Source organism: Glycine soja, chromosome 18, assembly GCF_004193775.1.
Source record: "Glycine soja cultivar W05 chromosome 18, ASM419377v2, whole genome shotgun sequence".
Taxonomy (NCBI): domain Eukaryota; kingdom Viridiplantae; phylum Streptophyta; class Magnoliopsida; order Fabales; family Fabaceae; genus Glycine; species Glycine soja.
This window is the reverse complement of record NC_041019.1, coordinates 28,242,562-28,262,490: the sequence shown is the minus strand read 5'-3', so window position 1 is coordinate 28,262,490 and position 19,929 is coordinate 28,242,562. Positions and strand designations below refer to the sequence as shown.

The window sequence follows — 19,929 nt, the reverse complement described above, 5'->3', positions numbered from 1 at the left end:
CATCACTTAAACACATTCTTATACTTAATTTAATAGGATAGAAAACTTTTAAAATGAGTTTATTTTTAAACTAAAAATTAAAGGAAAAACTAAAACTAAATTTTAAAAATTAAAAATTTGTAATTAAAATTTTTAAACCTTACGACTAAAAATCACCCTAAACGAGTTCTATTATTGTATAATTTTAAAAATATGGGCTCTAATTTGCAAAGGAACTAGTATATTGCTTTAGTTTTATAATAACTAGTTTAATAATCATTTTAGAAGTAGAAAGAAATCTTCACATAATTTGCCACAAGGCACACATATTCCACTTGATATCATATATAGAGACATATATATACATAATATTTAAACATGGATCGATGTTGATGGGAGAATACATATGAAAGTGCAAAATAAGAAAGGTGACACACTTTGAAAGTTCCTTCTCCTTCTGGTCCACTTCTTTAAGTTGCCTTCACCTATCACAAGCCCATCTCATCTTTATCACTAGCTATTATCTTTTATCACCCTCAAAAAGGATGCCTAGTAGCTAGCCATCCCAAGTAGACAAAGACAACATGGTACTTTGGTAGGTCAATTGATAGAGTGGATACTACTAGCTTTAGTACAATTAGTGTTATTTGGTGTGGCTGCATGTCTCGTCTGAAGACTCACCAAGGAGTAATAAGCTCCACATGGTCCTTTGGCCAACAAGGACGAATGGGTTCCAATCTCCACCACCTTCCCCTTTTCCAACACACCAATAACATCACAATTGTGTATGGTGCTCAACCTATGTGCCACTACCACGCTGGTCCTCCCTATCATCAACCTCATCAACGTATCTTGCACCACCTTCTCTGATTGACCATCTAATGCGCTTGTGGCCTCATCCAACAACAACACCTTAGGGTTTTTCAGTATTGCCCTTGCTATTGCTATCCTCTGCTTTTGACCCCCTGAAAGTTGCACCCCTTTTTCCCCACACCATGTCTCGTACCCTTCCTTCAAGCTAGCTATGAAATCGTGCGCGTTCGCCGCTTGTGCTGCCTCTATGATCTCACTCTCATCAACCCTTTCACACCTTCCATATGCAATGTTCTCCCTTATGGTCCCACCAAACAACGTTGGCTCTTGGCTCACTAGTGCTATGTGCTTCCTTAGTGACTTTAGGTTATACAATTTTATGTTCATGCCATCTATTGTCACCATCCCTTTAAGTGGATCATAAAACCTCTCTATTAGCCCTATGATGGTCGATTTCCCGGACCCACTTTGCCCCACCAATGCTGTTGATTTCCCTGCCTCAATTTTCATCGAGAAATTTTCAAAGATAGCAACATTAGGCCTAGCAGGGTACGCAAAATGCACGTCATGAAGCTCTATTTGACCAATTAACCTCTCTAGCATGTACCCATTTGGATCATCCGGCTCAATCTTTGTACGACGATCAATGATCCCAAAAATATCACCAACTACATCAGCACCTCTAGCGAGATCCGTGGTCATGCTTCCCGCATCTGCAATGATCCTTCCCGTGCTCACCAAAACCATGAAGCTCTCCAAGAATGTTTTTATTGAGATGTACCCACATGAGATAAGCTTGCCACCATACCAAAAATTCAAGGCCCAAATGCAAGATGCAAGGCCCTGGGAGCATCCAAGCCCAATGCCAGCAAAACAAGATTGTCTTATGTTCTCTTGACTTGGGCCTTGTTGGGCCTCTTCAAGCATTTTGAGAATCCTGTCTTGAGAAGAAAAAGCTGTGACAGTTCTAAGATTCGAAACTGCTTCAGAAGCTATGTTGCTGCTTTGTTGTTGGGCCTTCACGGATTTGTTGGACATGCTCTTGAGAAGCACACGCCTTGTGTAAAAGCATGCTATGATGATAGGTTGCACAGCTATCATGACGATGGAAAGCCTCCAAGAAATGACAAGACCCATCGTGTAGGCTGTTATTACCGCTGAAAATGTTTGTACCAGCAATGCCATTCTATCTCCCACTAGAGACCTTACCTATAGACACAACAAAAGGCAAAAAAAAAAAAAAAAAAAAAAAATGAAACATCAACAAACGAAACAATTGTCACAAATCGAATTACAATCACGCACTCACAAAGCTAAAGAAGACGCTGATATGTAACAAACAAGCATGCGTGCATTAAAGCCGGTTTAGACGGCAACGACGAGGAAGTTATCTGGCGTACCGAAATAAAGTACATGACTTTCTCCAGTTATGACGGGAGCAACAATGCCACGTTTTCACGTGTAAATCAGTAAGTTTTTTTGTTTTGGGGTACAAAATCAATTAAGTTTTGATATTTTGATATTTTAAATTTTAATTTGCGGCTAGTTTTTTTGGGTACAACGAGATTTCCAATAGCATGGTACAAATAAAAGTTTACAAGAACGAGTAATATCTTCAATTGAAATGTTTTAGTTATTTAATATTTGTGCTGTAATATACTAATACTAACTGCTCCTCAATTTACATTTTCAGTACTATTAGCTAAAAAATATGTTAAAATAAGCAGTCTATGATAATTGCGAAGTTGTATTGAAAGTACGAATTGTTAAGGGGTAATTCAAAGTCGTTACTATTGCAAAATAAAAAGTATTTATAATTTTAATTATCCTATATATATTTTTAAAGTCCCGTTTTAATTAAAAATTTAGATTGTAAGAAAAAAAATACAACCAAATGAGAATTATGCTTTCTTTAGAATGTCATGATAACGAAATGATGTTTTTTTTATTATGTAAAAGTTTAGGTTGCTTTCTTTAGAATATTATGATAACAATTATATGATCTGTTAATGATTAGTAGATAAATTTAATTTATTTCATTAAGTAAATTGGAATATTTAGTATTTGTTCTTAAGTTAAATATTCTTTTTGAGTGGTTTGAAATAAATATTATATTCTTAAATTTTACTATTTTGATTTCCTCACATTTCTTTTCCCTTACATTCAATTCACACTAATTTTAATTTTATATTATCTTTCTTTTTATTTTACTCTTATATTTTTTCCTTTCTTCTCACTCATCTCGGCCCACATCCTTCATCATGAGGCGGAAAATATTAATTTGAAACCACTCTATTTTTTTTCCACTGTCTTTTTCTTACATCCTATTTATATTTGCTAATACTTTTTTCTCTTACTATTTTTTTAAAAAAATTAAACGTTTTATTTTCTTTTTATTTCTCTCTCTTGTACACCTAATTCACATGCCCATAACTTATTGAGAAAATCTCTGTATTATATTCTAAACTTTACGTATTCAATGAATGAGTGCATACTTGAACTAATTCAACTGCGAAAGAAATGTTACACAATGAATAAAACATATACTTCAAGTATATATTTATGGTTTTATAAGCATCTTTTTCTTTAAAAAATAAAGAAAAGAAACGAAAATATGAAAATGGAAAGTGAGGTGGAGCCTCCTCCTCTCTTTTTCTCAAAAGAAAAAGCGTACGGAAAGATGTAACCACAACTGAAGATATACGAATAGCGTTTCGCTAACTTAAATCCACAAGATTTACCTTTTCGGAACAGCCACACAGAAAACTCTCACCGATAACCATGGCCGTTGCATGTAGATACCATGCATTATAGCCTTATAACTAAGAATTTAACGTACAAAATAATAGAACCTTAACTAGTAACGGTACCATCACACGCCTTTTTCCTTATGTTACTCCTCCCACTATCCCTTTCACCATAAAATAAGAAAAAGCACACCTTAAATTTTTATATACCATGACACCTTTTTCCTTACGTTAGATCCTCACACTATCCCTTTCACAGTAAAATAAGAAAAACAACACCTTAAATTGTGAATTTCTTTCACTTTCCTAATCTAGAAAGAGGGTGTAGGAAAATATTCATATAACTTTTTTTTATGAGAGTTTACTTTTTATACAATATTAGTACAAAATCTTTTTACACAATAATCAACAAATTTGCAACCAGGTTAAGTATGACTTTCCATACATCTATTATTATTAAATAACAATATAAAAATCTTTTATAATACTGACAAATTTAAATTAATTTTCTAATCTTGGTTTTTTACACTCAGTCTTTTTTCCCCCTTTTCTAATCATATCTATTAGAATACACATAGTTTTCCATCTTTTCTTATCATGTTTCCTTTCCCACCTCAAATGATTAATATAATTATACATGGAAAAAAGAGTCATGAAAAAAAAACATTTTAAAATGCTTTAAGAAAATTCGGAAATGGAAACATACCACATTAGCATCTTTGGCAAGTCTGGAACAGATGGAGGCACTAGAGTTTTGGTCCAAATCAAACCACCCAACTTCGAAAGTGAGGATTTTGGCAAGCACGGTCTCTCTGACCCGTTTGGTCAAGTATTCCCCCATGTAGCCGAAGCAATAATGCTGCCCAATATTCGCAAGCAATGACACCACGAAGAGACCCAGAAAGGCGAACGAGTAGATCCTCGTCCTCGTCGCTATCTCCTCATGATCCGCGTGAAAATACAAAAGTATCGTGGACCCCATCGTGAATGCGTATACCGGCTGAACGGCACCGAAAACCATCGCATTCAGACACCCCAAAACGGCATGCTTCCACTCGGGAACGCTCAGCGCCATCAGTCTCCTGACTGATGGTGCTGCCACCTTCTTCCCTTCCCCCACATCATCATCATGATTACTGAATATCGTGGGACCTATTAAATTAGGTCCCACGTTTTCGGTGTCTGTAGTTGATAAAATAATCCGTGGAGTAACGGTTTTTTCCGTGCTTTCCTCTACTTTCTCTTTGTCCATTTGTTGCTGGAGGCGAAACGTGGAGGCGTATGCGCCGGTGTCGTTTTGGATGAGCTCGTCGTGCGAGCCCATCTCTATGATTTTTCCGCCTCCGACGACGGCGATGAGGTCTGCGTTTTGGATTGTGGATAAGCGGTGCGCGATGATGATGGCGGTGCAACCCGCGGCTGCATTGTCCAACGCTTCTTGGACGAGTCGCTCTGACTCTGAGTCCAGTGCGCTTGTTGCTTCGTCCAGAAGAAGAATTCGCGGTTTCTTAATTATTGCCCTCGCAATTGCTATTCTCTGTTTTTGTCCCCCTGACATCTGAATTCCCCTCTCTCCCACCTGTGAGGGAAACCAAAATCATTTATTACTTCACGTGATTTTGAATTATTTATGTTCTGTTATCAAACCTTATTCTTTTCAAAACAATAAAAATAAAAAATTGTTCATTATGTTTCATATTATTAGGCATGTAAACAATTACAAAATGTGGATATGAGCATCTAAGTTTTCTAGTTTCTACAAATTTAGACGAAATTGTTTATAATTTTATACTGTTATTTTCTAACTAAAATTATAATTTTATCTTTATGATCCTGCTAATATAATTTTGTATTAATATTTATATTCAAATGACTTTTAAAATAATTATTATAAAAATTAATAAATTTATGATAGATTGTAATTAGATGCCACAAGAGAAAATGAGGCATAAATATTATCATGTTAGAAGACTGAGAAGGAAAGAAAATAATTACAAATATAATAAAAAGTGTTTGTAATGTTAGAGTATCCGTATACAATCAAAATTAATAAACAAGTGAAACCTATAAAATTTTATTGTTTTCTAATAAATTTACTAAATAATATAAAAATATAATCGAAGTTGAAGAGGGGGTTGAATTTGAGTCTAGAAAAACTCCAAATGAACTACTAAATGGCTAATGACAAAATCATTGATTGTTGTACCTATGGTATTATATAATTGACATTTATTGTTGACGTAAGAATCAATTGATACGCGTCTAGCTTGGAAAAAGCAAATAAATACCAGTAGAGTAACGTAGCAGTAGCAGTAGCAGAAGATTAGATATGAAGAGTTGTGCTGTGTGACCTGTGTATGGTAACCGTGAGGCAGAAGCGAAATGAAATTATGAGCATGAGCAGCTTTTGCAGCCTCAACCACCTGGTCCTCCGTGGCATCCTCTTTGCCGAAAAGTATGTTCTCTTTAATGCTGGTCGCAAACAGAGCAGGCTCCTGGCTCACCAACCCCATCTGCGACCTCACCCACTTCACCTGCAGCTTCTGGATGCCCATCCTGATGCAAGCTCCATTGGAGCTTGTAGGCCTAGGATCTTCTTCATCAATGGATTCCTTTGCTTCTTGGAAGATAAATGGCAGCGGAATGGAGAAGGAAGAGAGAGAGGAGACGCCACTTCAAGGAGAAGATGAGTCTAGAAGAAGCTCACCACCATAGGAGGCCATGGATAAGAGCTTGGAGGAAGAAGGAGATGAATGAAGGGAGAGGGAGAGAAGAGCACGAAATTTTGTGCTCAAAAGGAGCTCTGAAATCTGAAGTTAATATTCAAATGATCAAAGTTGAAAAAAATACACACACATGACCTCTATTTATAGCCTAAGTGTCACACAAAATTGGAGGGAAATTCAAATTTCACTTGAATTTGAAATTGAATTTGTGGAGCCAAACTTTGGAGCCAAAATTTCACTAATTATGATTAGTGAATTTTAGTTATGGTTCAGCCCACTAATCCAAGATCAATTACAAGATTCTCCACTAAGTGTGCTTAGGTGTCATGAGGCATGAAAAGCATGAAGGACATGCACAAAGTGTGACTATATGATGTGGCAATGGGGTGTAGTAAGCAAATGCTCACCTCCCCCTCTAAAATTTAATTGGATTGGGCTTCTACCAATTCAATTAAATTTATTTCCAACCACACACATCAAATATCCACTTAGTGCATGTGAAATTACAAAACTACCCCTAATACAAAAACTAGTCTAGGTGCCCAAAAAATACAAGGGCTGAAAAATCCTATATTTCTAGGGTACCCTACCTACAATATGGAGCCCTATATACAAGGACCAAATATAATGACATCCTAGTCTAATATGTACAAAGATAATTGGACCCAACCTTGGCCCATGGGCTCAGAAATCTACCCTAAGGTTCATGAGAACCCTAGGGCCTTCTTCAGCAGCTCTAGCCCAATCTTCTTGAAGCCTCTTGCTCATGGTTCTAGTGATTGGTCCCTTCCTAGGGAGGATTGCATCATCCCCTCCCCCTTGAAGAGGATTTGACCTCAAATCTGTTAGTTCTTCCTCCTCAATATCAGCTCCACCTGCAAAAGGAGTTAAATCAGAAATGTTAAAAGTGGTGCTGACTCCATACTCTTCTGGGAGGTCCAACCTATAGGAATTGTTATTGATCCTCTCCAAAACCTGAAAAGGTCCATCCCCTCTAGGGCTAAGCTTGGATTTCCTTTTAGTAGGGAATCTATCCTTCCTAAGATGGAGCCAAACCCAGTCACCCTCATTAAGAACTAGCTCTTTTCTTCCTCTATTGCCTTTAGTTGAATACACCTTTGTTTGGTTCTCTATTTGGTTCTTAACCGTCTCATGCATCTTCTTTACAAATTCTGACCTAGATTCCCCTTCTTTATGTATAAAAGAAGTGTCCAGTGGGAGGGGAATGAGGTCTAACGGTGTTAGGGGATTGAACCCATAGACAACCTCAAAAGGGGACTGCTTGGTGGTTCTATGAACCCCCCTGTTGTAGGAAAATTCTACATGAGGAAGATACTCATCCCAAGACTTATGGTTGCCTTTCAGAAGAGCCCTTAAAAGGGTGGATAAAGACCTATTCACTACCTCTGTTTGCCCATCAGTTTGTGGATGACAAGTGGTAGAGAAAAGAAGTTTAGTTCCTAACTTAGCCCATAAGGTTTTCCAGAAGTGGCTAAGGAACTTAGCATCTCTATCTGACACAATGGTCCTAAGCAAACCATGGAGTCTCACAACTTCCCTGAAAAAGAGTTTTGAGATGTGGGAAGCATCATCCACCTTGTGGCATGGTATAAAGTGTGCCATCTTGCTAAACTTATCCACCACCACAAAGATAGAGTCTACACCTCTTTGGGTTCTAGGAAGCCCAAGGACAAAGTCCATACTAATGTCTACCCAAGGTGCAGATGGGATGGGTAAGGGTGTGTATAGCCCATGAGGCATCACCCTAGACTTGGCTTGTAAACAAGCCACACACCTAGTGCAATGCTTATGGACATCTTTCTTCATATGGGGCCAATAAAACTTTTCTTTGAGTAAGACAAGGGTCTTGTCTATCCCAAAGTGGCCCATGAGCCCACCCTCATGGCTCTCTTTCACAAGTAATTTCCTAATGGATCCTTGGGGTATGCAAAGCTTTCCCTCTTTGAACAAATACCCCTCAGCCAAATAGAATCCATCTTGGGCCTTTTTCCCACAACTCTCATAAATGGGAGAGAAATGTTCATCTAAAGCATACAAGTCCCTAATATTATCAAATCCTAAAATTCGAGCTCCTAGGGAGCAAAACAATGTGTGTCTCCTAGAGAGGGCATCAGCTACCACATTTGTTTTTCCCTTTTTGTATTTGATAACATATGGAAATTGCTCTAGGTACTCTACCCATTTTGCATGCCTCTTGTTTAACTTGCTTTGCCCTCTAATGTACTTAAGTGATTGATGATCACTATGAATGACAAATTCCTTGGAAACAAGGTAATGTTCCCAAGTTTGGAGGGCTCTTATTAAGGCATAAAGCTCTTTATCATAGGTGGGGTAGTTGAGGGTGGCACTATGAAGTTTTTCACTAAAATAAGCAATAGGGTGCCCACCTTGTAACAATACAGCTCCAACTCCCACTCCAGAGGCATCACATTCTAGCTCAAAAGTTTTAGAAAAGTCAGGAAGAGCTAGAACAGGTGCCTTAGTAAGCTTTTCTTTGAGCAAAGCAAAGGCTTGCTCTTGTTTTTCACCCCAGGTAAATGCCACATTCTTCTTCACCAGCTCATTGAGAGGTGATGCAATTGTAGAGAAATTAGGAACGAACCTTCTATAGAAGCTTGCTAACCCATGGAAGCTCCTAATATCTCCCACACTTTTTGGGGTGGGCCATTCTTGGATGGCCTTGATTTTCTCAGGGTCCACTTGGACCCCATTTCTACCAACTACAAAACCTAAGAAAACTATATTATCTACACAAAAGGTACACTTCTCTATATTTGCATAGAGGGTGTTTTTCCTAAGGACTGAAAGAACTTGTCTGAGATGTCCTAAGTGATCATCTAGGCTCCTACTATACACTAAAATATCATCAAAATAAACAACTACAAATCTACCTATGAAATCCCTTAAGACATGATGCATAAGCCTCATAAAGGTGCTTGGTGCATTAGTGAGCCCAAAAGGCATCACTAGCCATTCATACAAACCAAACTTGGTCTTGAAAGCAGTTTTCCACTCATCACCCTTTTTCATCCTGATTTGGTGATAACCACTTTTAAGATCAATTTTTGAAAAGATATTGGCACCATGCAACTCATCAAGCAGATCATCAAGTCTAGGAATGGGGTGCCTATACTTTACAGTGATGTTGTTGATGGCCCTGCAATCTGTACACATTCTCCACGTACCATCCTTTTTGGGCACCAACAACACTGGCACAGCACATGGGCATAGGCTCTCTTGGACCCAGCCCTTCTCCAACAATTCTTTAACCTGAGACTCTATCTCCTTAGTCTCCTGAGGGTTAGTCCTATAGGCTGGCCTATTAGGAAGGCTTGCTCTTGGGACTAAATCTATTTGGTGTTCTATTCCCCTTAAAGGAGGTAGCCCAGGGGGTATCTCTTTGGGAAATATATCACCAAATTCATGTAAGAGTTCTTGGACCTTTGGGGGTAAGGTCTCAAATGTAGGAATTGTGGCAGTGCTAATGGATGTTTCCCTTGATAGGAGAAGGTAGAAAGATTGTTTAAGAAGGAGTGCTCTTTTAATATCACCTTTTGTTGCAAAATGATTTTCCTTCTTAACAATCTTCTTGGAGGAATCCTTTCCCTCTTTTTCCTTCCCCCTGGCCTTTGAAGACAAGACCTTACTATCCTTCTTTTTCTTTTGTTTTTCTAATTTTTCTTCCTCATCCCTCTTATCTTTCATAGTTAGTTGATCTTTGGCCACCTGTGAAGGTGTTTGAGGATGCAACACAAATTTAGTGCCAAGATGGGTGAGGCTAATCTCATTAGTTAGGCCATTATAAATGATCTTCCTATCAAATTGCCACGGCCTTCCTAACAGAATATGTCCTGCCTCCATGGGAACTATATCACAATTAACTTCATCCTTATATGTCCCAATGGAGAAAGGTACCTTCACTTGTTGGTTAACTATCATTTCCCCTTGCTCATTGAGCCATTGAAGTTTATAAGGTTTTGGGTGGGGAATGATAGTGAGGTTCAACTTGGAAACTAATCTTGTGCTACAACAATTGCAACAAGATCCACTATCCACAATGAGAGAACAAGTTTTATCTAAAATTTTGCATCTTGTATGAAAGATGTTCTCTCTTTGGGATTGAGATAGATCACAAGATTGACCTCCAAGGAGCCTTCTAACCATTAAGAGGTCACCTTCTTCATGAGGGTAGACTTCCTCACTAGACTCTTCACCCCTTACTTCATCTTCACTTCCACTAGAGGAAGGGCAAGAAGTAGTCTCCTCTTGACTACTATAAATGTCTTGACCCCTCATGATCATGGTTTTCTTTGTGGGGCATTGAGAGGCAATGTGACCTCTCCCAAGACATTTGAAGCATTTAATGTTGCTAGTCCTTTCTTGGGAACTAGTCTTAGGGGTGTATTTCTCTATGGTCTTACCCTTATCTTCCTTGGGTTTTGAAGGTGCAGCCCCTAAAATTCCATGGGCTTGGTCCTTCCTTGGATAAGAGTGAGAGCCATAAGATTTTGAAGAAGGCTTTCTTTTAAGTTGTTGCTCCACTCTTATACAAAGTTGGACTAGCTCATCTAGGTCCCTATATGGAAGGAGTTCAACCTTGTCCCTCACTTCCATATTGAGCCCACTAAGGAACCTAGCTATGCTTGTTCTTTCCTCCTCCCTAAGTCCAACTCTTAAAAGGAGTAGTTCCATTTGTTGTCTATATTCTTCAAAACTCATACTCCCTTGTCTAAGCCTTTGGAGCTTGTCCATAAGCTCCCTTTCATAGTAGGAGGGAATGTGCCTCTTCCTAAGGGCACTCTTAAGATCATTCCAATACTCTACTGGAGGATCCTCATGAATCCTTCGTTCTTTAACAAGGGAAGTCCACCAATAGAGGGCATACCCTTGAAAGCTAAGGGTAGCCAATGGAACTTTTCTCTCTTCGCTAATATGATGGCAAGCAAAGAGTTGTTCAACCTTCATTTCCCAATCTAAGTAGGCCTCAACATTATCTTTTCCGTGGAAATATGGGAGGCTAATGTTAACCTCTTGAGGCCTTCTATCCTTTTCTCTTCTTTGGGAGTGATGTTTAGTATGTGAACTATGACGCCCTCTATAATAGTCGCTAAGTTCTTCACTTAAACTCTTGCAAGAGTCATGACTACTATAGGAGGCATGTTTTTCTCTTTTCATTTCTTTCATTATTTTTCTTCTTTCTTCCTCTCTTATTTTCTCTCTTTCATCTTGACTTATTTCTTCCACTCTTTTTTTACCTTTTTCTTTTCTCTCTTGTTTTTCTTTCCACAACTTAAGGGATCTCAACTCATCTAATATCTTATACAAGGGGTCCTTAGGAGTAGAACCCTCACCATTAACACTAGATGAAGAATGAAGACTCATGTTGGTTCCTAAGTTATGGTTCTTTCTTGTTGGGGGTTTGAAAAAAAGGTAAAAGAAACTATGGTTGAAACTAGCCAAAATAAACACTAAAAAAGGTGTGAAAGATAAGGTAAAAACAAATTGGTAAAAGGAAAGCTATCTAGGCGGTTTGACAATGGAGGGTAAAGGAAATAAGCTATGAAAGTAAGCAAGAAATTAAAGTGCAAGAAATGCAAACTAGGCGGATCCTAAGAGTGTTTGGATGACCTCATTTAAGGTTCCCAACAAAACACTCACTATCCTAAGGGAAAATTGCCTAAAATTATTACACACAAATGGAAGTAGGGTGACCTAGCGGAGGCTCCCAACTTACTTCCAATGAAAGGCCTTTTTGTTACAAAATTTGAAAGCAAAGCAAATTGCCAATTACAAAATTACAAAGAAAAAAGTCCTCAATTGTGGTGGCTATTCTCTCTTTAGTGTTTCACTCAATTTGGAGTGCTTCTTAGTCCAATAGCTCTTAAGGTGGTTGGCCCCTTGCTTCTTGACTCAAATTCTTCAAGATATGGCACCAATCCTCCTTTCCAATTCCCTATATGGCAACTCACAAGCAAGGAAACAAAGAGACAAGCAATAACCAAAGACCAAAAAAAAATGAAATGAAAGCTAAACCAATAGAGTTTTAACAAGACAAATTTCCAAGGATTATTCAACAACTAAAGCAATGAAAAGCACAAAAAAGCAAGCTAGGACTCAAAGAGAAACCTAGAATGGCTCTAGAGTAGAGTAGAAAAACTCTAAAAAAAAAAAAGACTCAAGAAACCTCTAGTTTTGGCACTTGTTTTCACAATAATTTTCAATTGAAATTTCAGAACTAGGATTGGTATAAAATAGGCACCAATTATAGAACAAATTTTGAGCCAAAACAACAAGCACACTTTCCTTTCACTTTTCTTTTTTTTTTCCCTGGACACTGATTTTTCTGCCAACTTGTGAGATTTTTCTTATTTTTTCCTTTAATCCAAATCGCTTGGTTCTTTTTTTATAATTTTCATCCAGATGTCTAGAAAATTCAGTAAAAGTTTCAGCTCAAAAAACGTAGTGACCAATTCCCAGTAATTTATACAAGTTCGTATGTTCAAGCTGCCAGCACCAGCGATTTCAACCTAGAAATCAAGAGTAGTGTTTATGTTGCTTAAGGCTTGGATAGTTACAATTTGTGTTTGCTTATGCTCAATTATCTTGAATAACACAATTAAAGAGAGCTTAAGACTTATTTTGATTCACAAATCCAGCCACAACTCAGCACCACAACTCAACTTCATCATAGGCATCATGTAGGAAACTTAGAAAGCAAAAAAAAAGTTCAAGAACAAGACTACTTCTAGGAATTGATTTAGAACATGTTATGAACTAAATAACATGCATGAATTAGACTCAAAATTCAAAAGATAGGCTAAGAATGACAAGAATACATGAACAAATGTATCTAGAATTCAATTAACAAAATAAAATTCAACACAAACTTAGAACATAATGTGACAATTACTATGACTAAACATGACTCTAAGACAACATGGATTAAGTGATTTACACTTAGATTTTTGTGTTTTTTTTTTCTAATCAATATTTTGGAACAAAATTTAGATCTAAAGGTTCAGCACAAGAATATTATGAATGAAAATTGATAGAACCTAAAATCAACACAAAAACAAGATTCAAGAGTAGATCTACAAATTTTGAACCATAGAAATGCAAGAACAAGTGTAGATCTAAGATTTAATCGGTTTATTTTTTTTTTTTTGAATCTACTCTAAACAGCACCAAACCACAATACAATGGAGGATATACATGGAGAATAAGATGAAGAACAAGGAATTAAAGAGAATTCACCGAACAAAAAGATAGAGGAAGCAAAAGAACATCACCTAGATGAAGATGCTCTGATACCACATGATGCAAGCTCCATTGGAGCTTGTAGGCCTAGGATCTTCTTCATCAATGGATTCCTTTGCTTCTTGGAAGATAAATGGCAGCGGAATGGAGAAGGAAGAGAGAGAGGAGACGCCACTTCAAGGAGAAGATGAGTCTAGAAGAAGCTCACCACCATAGGAGGCCATGGATAAGAGCTTGGAGGAAGAAGGAGATGAATGAAGGGAGAGGGAGAGAAGAGCACGAAATTTTGTGCTCAAAAGGAGCTCTGAAATCTGAAGTTAATATTCAAATGATCAAAGTTGAAAAAAATACACACACATGACCTCTATTTATAGCCTAAGTGTCACACAAAATTGGAGGGAAATTCAAATTTCACTTGAATTTGAAATTGAATTTGTGGAGCCAAACTTTGGAGCCAAAATTTCACTAATTATGATTAGTGAATTTTAGTTATGGTTCAGCCCACTAATCCAAGATCAATTACAAGATTCTCCACTAAGTGTGCTTAGGTGTCATGAGGCATGAAAAGCATGAAGGACATGCACAAAGTGTGACTATATGATGTGGCAATGGGGTGTAGTAAGCAAATGCTCACCTCCCCCTCTAAAATTTAATTGGATTGGGCTTCTACCAATTCAATTAAATTTATTTCCAACCACACACATCAAATATCCACTTAGTGCATGTGAAATTACAAAACTACCCCTAATACAAAAACTAGTCTAGGTGCCCAAAAAATACAAGGGCTGAAAAATCCTATATTTCTAGGGTACCCTACCTACAATATGGAGCCCTATATACAAGGACCAAATATAATGACATCCTAGTCTAATATGTACAAAGATAATTGGACCCAACCTTGGCCCATGGGCTCAGAAATCTACCCTAAGGTTCATGAGAACCCTAGGGCCTTCTTCAGCAGCTCTAGCCCAATCTTCTTGAAGCCTCTTGCTCATGGTTCTAGTGATTGGTCCCTTCCTAGGGAGGATTGCATCACATCCCGTCCAGAAGCACCTCTCCCCCAACAGGGTCATAAAACCTCTGTAATAAAGCTATCACTGTTGATTTCCCTGAGCCACTCTCCCCCACCAACGCCACTCTCTTCCCTGCTGGAACCTTCAGGCTCAGCCCTTTCAAAATCGCACTTTCGGGTCTCGACGGGTATGCGAATTCGACTCGGTCAAATTCCACTTCCCCGTAAAATTTTTCCAGGGTTTGCCCATCCTTGTTGTCAGAATCTATCTTGGGAACCCTCTTGATCACTTCCTTTATACGCTCCGCTACCGCCACCGCCTCCGAGAAGTACTTCATGTTGGATAAACCCGCCCCTAATGCCCTATTTCCCAATCAAAGACTTGATTAGCATGCTAATTAAGTTGACATAAAATTTTACCAAATGAGAAGTGGATTTGAGTTGAGTTTGTTTTTTAAGTTATACAAATAGATTAATTAGTAAAATTGATTAAATGATAAAAAAAAATTGGTGATTTGAGTAAAAAATTGAGTTCCATTCTCTAAAAAAAAGTTTTGAATTTGAATTCTGTAAATAAAAAATATGTTATTAAAAAAAGAAGTTTCACTATAGTTAGATTTTTTAATTAAATTTTAATAGATATTTTTCATTAATAAATATATAAAGAAAACTGTAAATGGAAAGAATGAGATAATAATGACTACTTACAATCCACCAACGGCGATTGCTGCTCCGACTGCAAAAACTGTCCCTCCTTTGGCGTCATGATAAATGACGAGTCTGCTACCGTAGTAGCACATGAAGGACCAAATGCCGAAAACGACGCCGTTGCTTCCAATGGCTAATCCCTTAGTCAAGCCTTGTTTCAGGCCCAACTTAACCGTCCCTTGAAGCGCGTTGGAGAAAGCGTTCATGGTCTTGCTTTCCCCCACAAATGAAAAAACGGTTCTGATGGACGAAATTGTTTGTTCCGCCACTGTCCCAGCTTGGTTATACTCTTCTCTGATTTTACTAGACAAGCCAATCAAAGTCTTGCCGTATATTAAACCCGGGATCACAAGAAGAACCACGAAAGGAAACCCCACAATGGCCAACCTCCACAACATTGCAAAAGCCGCTATGTAGCTCCCAACGAACAATGAAATGTTCATCAAGAAATTCGGAACCTGGGTTTCAAATTCATGTAATTTCATTAGAAGCTAAATTACGAGCTAGCACAATTTTTTTCAGTTAACTGATGGCATAACAACTACCTTTTCACTAAGAACATCTTGAATTACGATGCTGTCGCCGGAGACGCTAGTGATGATATCGGACGTGCTTGTGACTTGCAAATCGAAGTATGCCACATCTTGTCTGAGCACTGCTTTCAGATAACTGCATCTCATTTTCGCTGCTTGTCTTTCGCTTGTTCTTGTCCAACAATAACCCTCTGAAAATAACGAAAATATAATAATTGTAATATTAATAATTAAAGAAATAAAAAGAGGTTACAACAATATCATTACTTTAATTTGCGTGGCGTGAATTGAAAGAGAAAAGGAAAAAATCAAAACCATTGCATAACCGAAACTCACCGAGGAAGCAAACCGCAAAAGAGGCACCAGCCAAATATAACCAAGCCACTGCATTCTGCATAACCAATAAAGCCAAAACAAGTCATCAGTAAGCTTCTCTAGCTTTCATGTTATGCTCTTTCCAAGTGAGTAGAGAAATTATTAGATAGCTTCGTATCACCGAGTATCTATGGTTTCAATTAATTTTCATACGACATTAGGTGTCATATGTAGATTAATTGAGATTATATGACGGTGTGGGATCATATAATAATTTCTTGTTTGTGTATAAAGAGAGTTAGAGAGATATAGAATTGAACCTTATTGATGTTATGGATGAAAGTGTTTCCATCCATGTTAGAGGAACTCCCAATGTTATTCATCATGCGGCTACTGATATACAACACTAGAGGGGTGGCCAAGCCTTCCCCAACAGCCCCAATGGTACCTAAAACCATGAGAAGCAAATCTTTGCCATCGGCATGCATGAAAATGGATCCAAACCCAATAGACCCATTTTCATTCTTTGTTTTTCTCTCCATGCTAACCATAGCTACTACACTTTTCTGATCCCTACCGATTTTTATACACACCGTTTTCTTGAAAAACAAACAACAGTGAGATTCGCAGACCCACTTTCTCTAACTAATAGAGCATGGTTTTTCTCTGCCTTCTTGGCTTGCTTCCAAAACCAGCTTTTGTTTCATGGCCTTGAACTAAGTTGTTGCCACATTCTGATGAATTTATAGGAATCAGTCTAGGTTAAAGTGTGGTGGGGCAAAACTTATAGGGACCAGAATAGCTAGGGTCAGGGTTAATGGGGAATTCTTAATAGCATGTGGAGAGGTTTATTGTGTTGTTGAGGATGGAGGGACATGTGATGTGAGGAGGGGAAATTGCTCCTGTTTGACTTTATAATCATCACATTGCTAAAGCATCGGGACTTTTTTCATAGCCATATATATATACTAATACTTTTATAAAAGCATTTTCTCATCTTATACCACTTTCAAAATTATTTCCCAATATATGCCACTTTTACTGCTTTTGCTGACACGATTCTTTCTTTTTTAATAAAGGATTGGTAAATTTTGGGCCCTTTTTTTTCGTATATTAATTTTAATTGTTTGTTAAATAACAGTTGATCTGACCTTTGTTATCGAAAAAGAATCCTTTAAGACTAAGCTTTAAGAAGAACTCATCTCGGTTGCCTAGAGAAAATTGTCATTTTAAAGCGATTTCTTAATACACTGTCTCTAAATTATTCATAAAGTACAAATACAAGTTGTTTATAACAGTTATAAATTTTTGTGTAGATTTTTTTTTTTTAATTTTGCTTTTCAAGATGTGAAGTTATCAATTAAATATGTGTGATTAATCTTTTTATATATATTTTTTCCAATGGTCAGTTTACCTTATTTAATCATGTCCGCTTATTTGTCATATTATATTTATTTAATAAGATTTAACAAAAAATCTCTTTTGACTTAATGCGAAAGTTCTAATCATTCTCCACGTGTGAAACTGTGAAAAAAAGAAAAAGTTTATTTACAGCATGTAATTTTTAAAGCGTGTAATAGGCAGATGCTATTTCAGTACACAAGTTAATATTATTTTTGTTACTATCTCTTTATTTTAAGAACAAATATACTTTAACTCCCGTTTCTATGGCAAAAACAACACTCAAACTCTCTCTCTTACAAAACACCTGAAAATAAAAAATAAAAAACTTACCAGACATGCAAAAATAACTAACATTACTGTCTAACACATCATACCATAATTCGGTCGGTTCAAAAACAAACCATTCCAAAAGCTCATGCGATAACTTTTTGAAATTATGCTTAGTTATGAGAAATGAAAATCACAACTTAGCATCAATTAACATATGAAAGGGAGGAAGCATGTAGAAGCAAAGACTTTACCTTTGATGTTTTGATGATGTCATATGATCGTGATGTTTTGATGCCTTATAAAAATGTGTTTCTCAAGTTTAATTCAAGACAAAAATCCAAAAATACAAGATACAAACATCAAGAAGATCTCTAGTGTTTTAGGAAGGGAATTTCAAATTGAAACTGCAAAAGGTTTGGCCAAAAAGTTTAAGCAAAAATGTTTTTTTCAAGAGATTTACTCTTTGGTAATCGATTACCAGTGGCCAAAATAATTTATAATAGTTATTAAAAATTTGAATTCAAATTTTACATTGTGTAATCGATTACACATGGATGGTAATCGATTACCAGCAGTTACTAAACGTTTTGATTCAAATTTTAAAGCTTGTAATCGATTACACAAGTCTTGTAATCGATTACCAGAGGAGTTTTTCAAAAAATTATTTCCAAGGGTCACAACTTTTCAAATGGTTTTTACATGGCCATCAAAGGTCTATTTATATGTGACTTGGAACACGAATTTGCTTAGAGTTTTTCAGAACAAAAAGTCTTATCCTCTCAAAAAGCAAAATCATTTTATCCTCTTAAGAATTCCTTGGCCAATACACTTGCAATTCAATAAGGAATTAATTGAGTGCTCAATTGTATAATTTATCTCTTTCAAGAGAGATTTCTTCTTCTCTTCATTCTATTTCTCAAAAGGGATTAAGAGACCAAATGTCTCTTGTTGTAAAGAAATCTGAACATAAAGGAAGGGTTGTCCTTGTGTGGTTCAGAACTTGTAAAGGGATTTTGCAAGATAGTGGAACTTTCAAGCGGGTTGCTTGGAGACTGGACGTAGGTACAAGGGTGTGGCCAAACCAGTATAAATCTGAGTTTGCATTTTCTCTTCCCTTAAACTCCTTTATTGTTTATTGCTTATTACTTCTATTTAGTAAGATTAATTTGCATTATTATTTAGGAGTTCATTTTTAAAAGAAATCTTGGGTTGTTGGGATAGAATCAAAATAATTTTTTTTTATTAAGAAAAGATTGTGATATCTTAATTCAATCCCTCCTTCTTAAGATATCTAAGGCCACTTGTCCAACAAAGCAATCATTACTAAAAAAGTAATTTTTTATTATGCATTTTCTAAGACGATTTCCAAAAACTATTTTAATATATAAGACGATGATAATTTTATAAATAATAGAATATATATGACGATGGTTCTCTTAAAATCATCTTAAAAATGAGTGTTCAAAGACGATTTTCTTAAAGTCGTCTTAAAAATCAAGTATTCAAAGACGATTTTCTTAAGAAAATCGTCTTTGAAATTAGTGTGATTCTCGCACACCCTAGAGCCTTATCTCATTCTGACACTCAGTCTTCTCACCAATCTTCACACACTTCTCCTTCATTCTCACCCTAACTGATGTAGCTCCATTGGAATTTGTAGGCCTTGGATCTTCTTCATCAATGGAGTCCTTTGCTTCTTGAATTTTAATGGCAGCGGAATGGAGAAGAAGAAGAGTTGAGAGGAGACACCACTTCAAGAAGAAGACGAGTTGAGAGGAGACACCACTTCAAGAAGAAGATGAGTCTAGAAGAAGCTTACCACCATAGGAAGCCATGGATAAGAGCTTGAAGTAGGAGAAGATGAATGGAGGGAGAGGGAGAGAAGGAGCACGAAATTTAGTGCCTCAAAAGATGTCTGAACTTTGAAGTTTAATTCTCAAATGATCAAAGTTGAAAAAAATGCACACATATGGCCTCTATTTATAGCCTAAGTGTCACACAAAATTGGAGGGAAATTTGAATTTCTATTCAAATTTTACTTGAATTTGAAATTGAATTTGTGGAGCCAAAATTTCACTAATTATGATTAGTGAATTTTAGCTATGGTTCAGCCCACTAACCCAAGATCAAGTCCAAGATTATCC

At 36.9% G+C, this 19,929-nt stretch overlaps 1 protein-coding gene across 1 annotated transcript; it reads right to left on the bottom strand.

Moving 5' to 3' along the window:
• Nucleotides 1–288: 288 nt before the first annotated feature.
• On the bottom strand, nt 289–17,004 carry LOC114395741 (ABC transporter B family member 15-like). The gene is made up of 8 exons (XM_028357586.1): nt 16,432–17,004; nt 16,133–16,187; nt 15,809–15,987; nt 15,264–15,721; nt 14,580–14,918; nt 5,891–6,095; nt 4,246–5,118; nt 289–2,001 (listed from the first exon to the last, which is right to left on the bottom strand). The coding sequence occupies exons 1-8, from the start codon at nt 16,660–16,662 to the stop codon at nt 580–582; spliced, it is 3,762 nt and encodes a 1,253-aa protein (XP_028213387.1). The 5' UTR covers nt 16,663–17,004; the 3' UTR covers nt 289–579.
• Nucleotides 17,005–19,929: the final 2,925 nt, after the last annotated feature.

Coding starts and splice junctions, on each gene's coding strand:
- LOC114395741 (XM_028357586.1), bottom strand. CDS start 16,662: ATGGTTAGCATGGAGAGAAAAACAAAGAATGAAAATGGGTCTATTGGG. Junction 15,722..15,808: donor AAGATGTTCTTAGTGAAAAG/GTAGTTGTTATG, acceptor TTTGAAACCCAG/GTTCCGAATTTCTTGATGAA. Junction 14,919..15,263: donor GCAATCGCCGTTGGTGGATT/GTAAGTAGTCAT, acceptor ATTGGGAAATAG/GGCATTAGGGGCGGGTTTAT.